Genomic DNA, 7,140 nt, shown 5'->3' with positions numbered 1-7,140 from the left:
TGGTAAAAAAAAAAAAAAAAGCAATGAGCTAAGTTTATGCAGCAGAAACAAAACAAGATCATTTGTCCAACTTGAATAATTCAGACAGTCATTTGCATGTTCCACAGATGAGCTTTTATTAAAATTGTACATAGATCCCATAGTTAATTTTTTTTAAAAAAGAACTTCCTTTTTTCCCAGTATCAAAATAGTTATCTTTTTTAAATACCTTGAAAAACTTTTAATACAATTATTTTGTTATATATTAAATACTTTCCTAAAATCGGAATCATTTCTCTCCCACCTCATTATCCTAGAATCCTGCTTTAGTGTCACTATCCCCCTTTTTTTTTTTTTTTTGGCATCCTTAATGCTTTATCCCCCAGAAGCGTCAAGAGGAAAAGAAGATGTTCCTGTTAAGTCCGCTATTTCCCAAAAAAAAAGTTTAAATAGGAGAAACCAATAACAATATTTGATTTGATACTGAAGATTCTTATTAACGAGGCTTCCTCACAGAGTTATGCTCTATGTTTTGCCCACATCCAATCACTCCTTAGTAAAAGTACTCAGGCCCTGAAATTTAAACGAAACAGCAGTTCTTGCCTCGAAATGGTTATGCTGACGCACTAAAGCCCTCTTGTGGCCTGGTGGCATAAAGGCAGCCAACAAGGTATTTTTGGAATGAGGTGTTGGAAATCTAGATGCGGAGACCAAAACATTTTTATTTTCAGGGGTCACAAGACAACTGTCTTCCCCAAATCCCACTCTCAACACAGGCTGCCCACAGGTGCAGCTCAGTGCAGAGTCAACGAGGATGCCAGCTCCACACGTCACTGGAACACACACCGTCAGAAGCTGGACTCGGGCAACGTTTTCTTCCGACCTAAGGAGAGCGTGTGGTACTTCACCTTTGGCAAGGTGCCGAAAGAAGTCTGCTCCCCGGGGACACTCCTCTGTGATGTGCCAAGGGCAGTGGCCCTCGGGAGCCTGCCGGCCTTGCGAGGGAGGCGCAGAGAGCTGGGCGCTGACCGGACGTCCCTCTCCAGGGGGCTGGCGGGGCCCCTGGCCAGGCTCTCTCGAATCCTGAGGGATGGAGACGAGCCCCGGGCCCGCTCATTCACAGCTGGGCTCTGCCTGCCACTCACCGCCTCTGCCCTGTCACTCTTCCTGCTCTCCCTCTTCCAAAACACAGACCTCAGAAAGGGGAGGGTTCCCTGTGGGAATCTGTCTGTTGCGGGGTCCCTTCTCTCCACATTAGCCCTCATCTTGCCAAAGGTATTTGGGCAACTGTCTGCACTGTTTCTAGATAACGTCGCAGCGCTGGGAGCCTTCTTGGGGGAGGGTGTTTGGCCACTGCTCCCCGCCAGGCCACTTCCCTTACAGCTTGTGGTCCTTTGGCCCTCCGGCCGGGCTCGTTTCCCGCCGTCTGTTGAGGACATCACTGTGAGGGGCAGGTCACACTGTCTGGGCAGCCTGATATCCTGACTTGCGTTTTCCTTGAGGTTGCTTGCTGCATTCGGGCCATCTGAGTTGCCAGGGACCGTGCAGCGGCCGGGGTGGCCCGAGGGGCAGGGCGCTTCGGCCAGCACTCTGTCGCCGGCTCGCCCACTATCTTCACCCTTAGCGGAGAGGGTGGCGTCTGACTTCTCATCCCCACCAGCAGTGCCCGTCAGCAGCGGCACGATGGACTGGCTCGTGGACCGAGGTCTCCGTCTGGACTCCAAGTACTCTACCAGCTCGACGGAGGCACCCAGGGGTTTCTCCCTGGAGCCAAAAGACCACCGGAGGGGCATGGTCTTGAAGGTCCCCTGCTTGGCTCGGGAAGGGGTGGGCACCTTCATGCTGATGCTGCGGCCTTGGACACCCCGTGCCAAAGGCCTGGACTCCAAGCCTCCTGAAAGAGACACCAAGAGCATCAGTGCCCTAGTATCCCTCCGGCCGCAGTTAAGAGTAGCTGCAAGGCCAGTCTGTCTAACAAGCACTGACCATGCACCTCTGAGGGATCAGGCACTGTCCTGGGTGCTGGAGACACAGCAGTGAACGAGACGTTATGGTTCCTGCCCTCGGGAGCAACACTGTTTGTACCCACTGTTCCACGGAACCCATTTATATATGTGAAGCCACAGGGCAAGCCAGTGCCAACGAAGGTAGCTGCATGCCAGGCAGTGCAGACTCCCGAGAATACTCAGTCTCTGAGGCAGCTAGCCTAAGATTTAACACCATTTTCATTCATCTTTATATATGGCCGTGAAACAGAACGCTCAGCAAAAGTCCCTGCTTTTTCAGGTCAAATTAGGTGCTTGTACTTATCCAGTGCACAAGTCTCAGATATTCTACCTTGGGCTCAAAATAAGAAAAAGAAAAGAAGAGAAAAAGAAAAGTATTGTGTGTTTAATTCTCTCAGAACTGCCAGCTATACCTCCATTGTGTGTTTTGCAACATCTGTATATAGTTAGAAAGATGTTTTTGATATATATTGCTATGGGCGAAATAGAGTCTAGAAAAACACAGAGTAATCCAACTTGCAAAAATATATACACACGTATATGTGTAGATGTGTGTGTATATGCATGACGCGTGCATGTGTAAACATACAAAGAAGTATGGAGAAATAAATACTCCATACTTAAATAAATAAAATGAGAAGGTGTAGAGGGAACCATGGGGGTGCCGTGTATTTCTGATTTTCTTCTCAATTCTTTCCTCAATTTCAACATTTCTAAAGGGAACAGACATATACCCAGGTTGTGTATTTTTTTTTTAAGACACAGTCAATCAGTTACCCCCAAAAATTCTATTTACAATAGCATCAAAAAGAATAAAATACTTAGGCATTAACTTAACCAAGGAGGTGACTTGTACACTGAAAACTAGAAAACATTGCCAAAAGAAGCGAAAGATGACGTAAATAAATGGAAGCACATCCTGTGTTCCTGGATCGGAAGATTTAATATTGTTAAAATGCCAATATTACCCAAAGCGATCTATGGATTCGACGCAATCCCTATGAAAATCGCCGTGAGGTTTTGAACAGAAACAGAAAAACCCATCCTAAAATTCATATGGAATCTCAAGGGACCCCAAATAGTCAGTCACCAAAAAGACACATACTATATGATTCCACTCCGTGAAGTATTCTGAGCAGCTAAAATCAGAGAGACAGAAAGTATAAAGGTGGCTGGGGAAGGAGGGAATAGGGAGTTGGTGTTTAACAGGTATAGCGTTCCAGATTTACAGATGAAAAGAGTTACAGGGATGGTGGTGGTTACAGGCCACACGACAACGTGAATGTACTTCATACAACTGAACTGTACACTTAAAGATCGTTAAGATGGCAAACAAAGTCTGGTATGTGTTTTGGGGTGTTTTTTTTTTTCTCCCCTGGCTTGTGGGATCTTAGTTCCCCGACCAGGGATTGAACCCGGGAACCTCGGCAATGAAAGAGCAGAGTGCTAACCACTGGACCGGCAGGGAATTCTCTGTTATGTGTATTTTGACACAATTAAAAAGAAAAAAAAAAAGTTAAAAAGTCATTGGCCATTGTACCATTAAGACACTTGATTTATGAGATGCCTGCCACCACTGAGAAAGAAATCTTCAGCTGAAGCCCACGTGGCACAAGGACAGTCAGCCTGGGTCAAGGGCACCAGCCTCTCCACTCTCATCACGGAGCACGTGTCAGCTTCCAAAACGAGCCAGGACCACAGCCACCAAAGCCAACCTCTGAGCTGTATGGAGAGGGACCGGGGTCCTCGGAGGCACAGGTGGGGGGCTCAGGAGGTCAAAGGCGCCGGCAGGGAAAGCGCACAGACGTCAGCCAGTAGAGGTGCCAAGGAGGCGAGGGCGTGGAAGGCCCATCAGCTCCACGAGGCATCTGATAGCATCTCTGAGGTTCCGAGGATCTTGCCTTTCAGGTTTTTCACAGATAATCTTCGGTATTTTTCTTTTTCTTTAAAGTATTTCTTCAGATTAGCCATCCACAGACACAATCTCACCCCAAACACTTTGTAATTCCAGTCCCAACTGACGTCGTTGCTCCATCATTAAATTCCCACACCTTGGAAGGAAAAGAAAAAAAAAAAAAAAAACCGTTCTGGGGGCTGAGACACGTGGGAAGGTTTTGTTCCTGGTCCACAGCCCTGGGAAGGGCAGAAAAAGAGCAGCTTTGTGTTAGGAGTCACAAAGCGGTGACATTCAGCCTTTCAGAATGGGAGGCCCAGCCTGCAGCCCGGGCAGCTGGCAGGTGGCTTGGCCACGGCCTTAACCCGCTCTCCATCCTTCTCCCTGGGCACCCAGCACCGGGCGGCAGCTCATGTCACGGGAAACACAGGTGCCCAGCAGCGCCCAGCTCCTCTTGCACAAGATGCAGTGAGAAAGCACCTTGGCCATCATGATTTTATTTCATGCTGTTTGTTGGATCTGAGAGGGAGCGAGCGCTTTGGCTACGAGGAGAAATGAATGGGAAAGCACCCAAGCAGACGCAGCACTTACTGTTCACCGAGTACCTTGCTTCTGGGGGGGGCGGGGATGGTAAGCCCTTCCCCTGGGGAGCCAGACCTCCAGGGATGCTGGGAGCTAGAGGCAGAGGTGGAGTTCAGAGACCCCTGAGCTATGCTTCCTTTCCCACCATGGAATCCGTGGCCTTGCTCACCCCGAGTCTGGCTTGAGAACCAGGAAGGGCCTAGAAGCTGAAGCCACACTGGGGACATGAATGGTTAAGTGCTTCCTGAGGTTGCAGAAGCCCCAGGGCATACACAGGAGCTTCCCGGGTCCCCCAGAGCCCTGCTCACACAGATGGCTCCGGGGCAGCCTGGGAGCCAGACCCCACCACACAGGGGCCCTGGAGCCGGTGGACGCTGCGCTGGGAAATGCCACATCTGCTCCTCTGTGACTTTTTCTCCTGGGCTAATGAAATCGGTCACCGACCTGGCCTCACTATGTGTGCTGTGAGCAGGGGGTGGGGGCTCTTCTCACCATCCTCAGCCCACCTGCAACAGGACAAGACTTTTCCTCGTCCCGTCAAGGGTGTCCCCGACTTATGCGCTCAATAAATATTTAATGAGAGCCTACTGGGTGCCAAGGACTGTTTGCAGTGCTGGGGATACAGCTAGGGATAAAGTACAACGTGCCTATTCCTTATTGGGCTTGACAAAAAAGCAAAAATACATCCCATGGGATGTAGAGATAAGAGCTAGGATGAAGAAGAAGACAGGGTAAGGGGGAAATAGAGGGTCCTCAGTGAGGAGAGACCTGAGAGAAGGGAGGAAGCCGCGTGGAGATCTGGGGATAACAGGTTCCAGGCAGAGGGAGCAGCAAGTGCAAAGGCCCTGAGGCACAGGCAAGCTCAGCAGGTCAGGGAAGCAGCAAAGAGGCCTCCAGGGCTGTAACCAAGGGAGAAAAGGGCCCTAACTAGGGGCCTTCATTTTCTAAGCCCCAACCTGTATTTGCAGACATCTCTGTCTCTGGTTGCACAGTGCAACCTGGGGCAAGCTTGACCCCTAAACTTTTCTCGGGTCCCCCAGAAAGTGAGGAGAAGCTGCACACAACAGCTGAGCCTTGTCCACTTCTGTGACTGAGCTGGCAGGACAAGGCTGGCGAGGGGAAAGGTTGTCTCAGGAGCCAAGGTCACTGCCCCGTCCATCATTCCAAGAACCACGGCCACTCAGGAGAGGGTGGAAGGAAGCCCCGACAGGCAGAAACAGAAAAATAAAAACACACCTAAGGGGGTCTGGCAGTCAGAGAATAAGAATAAACAGAACCAGGGGCTTCCCTGGTGGCTCAGTGGTTGACAATCTGCCTGCTAATGCAGGGGACGTGGGTTCGAGCCCTGGTCTGGGAGGATCCCACATGCCGCAGAGCAACTAGGCCCGTGAGCCACAACTACTGAGCCTGCGCGTCTGGAGCCTGTGCTCCGCAACAAGAGAGGCTGCGATAGTGAGAGGCCCATGCACTGCGATGAAGAGTGGCTCCCACTTGCCACAACTAGAGAAAGCCCTCGCACAGAAACGAAGACCCAACACAGCAAAAATGAATAAATTAATAAATAAATTAAAAAATAAATACTCCTGTTCTCTGTTTAAAAAAAAAAAAAAGAATGAACGGAACCATCAGAACAGGCCCTTTTGAGCCGTTAAAGAAAAAGAGACAAAATAAAACTGTCAAGGAGATTCAAGTGCAGAACAACAGGAGACTGAAGAATGTGACTTCCAGGTTTTAAAATTCAGTAAATGAACTGAAGGCAGGCAGGGTCACTGTTAAGACTCATATTAGTGGCCTGAAGCGATCTTGAAATTTATGACATTTGGTAAATTTCACAAATTTTATAATTGTGAAAGCAATGTTTCATGCCATAGAGCAAAATGACAAAGCGATAGAAAATCACAGGGAAAAGCTAAGAGACTTGGAGGACAGATCTAGGAGACCCAAGAGGCAAATAATAGGGATCTGAAAAGCAGGCAAGACAATAATTAAACAAAAACAGCATTTCCCTAAAGAAAAGTCTGCATCTGTAGAAGGAGAGGCCTCCACAAGTCCCAGGCAGGTTTGAGGAAAAAACACAGACCCAGGGATATTCTGGGAGAATTTCTAAACTCCAAGGTCAAAGACAGAATTTTAAAAGCTTCCAGCCAGAAAGAACAAGTGACTCTCATGTGAAAAAGAAGAACTTCTCACCTGCAACCCTGGGGCCTCGTAGGCCGTGGGAAAACATCCACAGATGCCCGAAAGAAAAGGACTGCAACCCAAGAGCCCTTCACCAGTCAATCTGCCATTCACTCCCCGGGAAAAGAAAATATTTCTGGCTCTGCAGAGGAAGAGCATGTTATGCATACCTGAAAAGAATTCTGACCAAACACTAAAAATCAGCACCGAGACCTGAAGATAGAAGGTGATGAAAAGAAGACAGACAGCGGTGCCCAGTGCAATCGTGTACCATCCATCCTCACAGGGGACAGGTGGTCTTAGGATGTGTTACATGAAGTTAAGCTGGTGTGTTTGGGACAGGAAAGGGACAGCAAGAGTAATTCTGATTACAGTCTGGAACAGAGTTGGAAACCATCTCAGCAAAATCTAAGAACTGGGGACTGACGAGGGGGTGCTGTTGAAACAGACCAGAGAGAGCCTGGGAAAGCGTCTCAAAGCTCTCATCTGGGGGGAATGACA

At 48.9% G+C, this 7,140-nt stretch overlaps 1 protein-coding gene across 2 annotated transcripts in view; it reads right to left on the bottom strand.

Annotated features, from left to right (window-relative positions):
* Positions 1-7,140, bottom strand: part of USP43 (ubiquitin specific peptidase 43) — a 62,495-nt gene continuing 55,355 nt past the window's right edge. For both annotated transcript variants that reach the window (XM_059997941.1, XM_059997942.1), the window contains exon 15: positions 1-1,873. In XM_059997941.1, coding sequence (XP_059853924.1) covers positions 828-1,873 — 1,046 coding nt within the window. In that variant the 3' untranslated portion in view covers positions 1-827. The remainder of the gene's footprint in view (positions 1,874-7,140) is intronic.

This window comes from Delphinus delphis, chromosome 19, assembly GCF_949987515.2.
Source record: "Delphinus delphis chromosome 19, mDelDel1.2, whole genome shotgun sequence".
NCBI classification, from domain to species: domain Eukaryota; kingdom Metazoa; phylum Chordata; class Mammalia; order Artiodactyla; family Delphinidae; genus Delphinus; species Delphinus delphis.
This window is presented reverse-complemented; position numbering and strand designations above follow the sequence as displayed.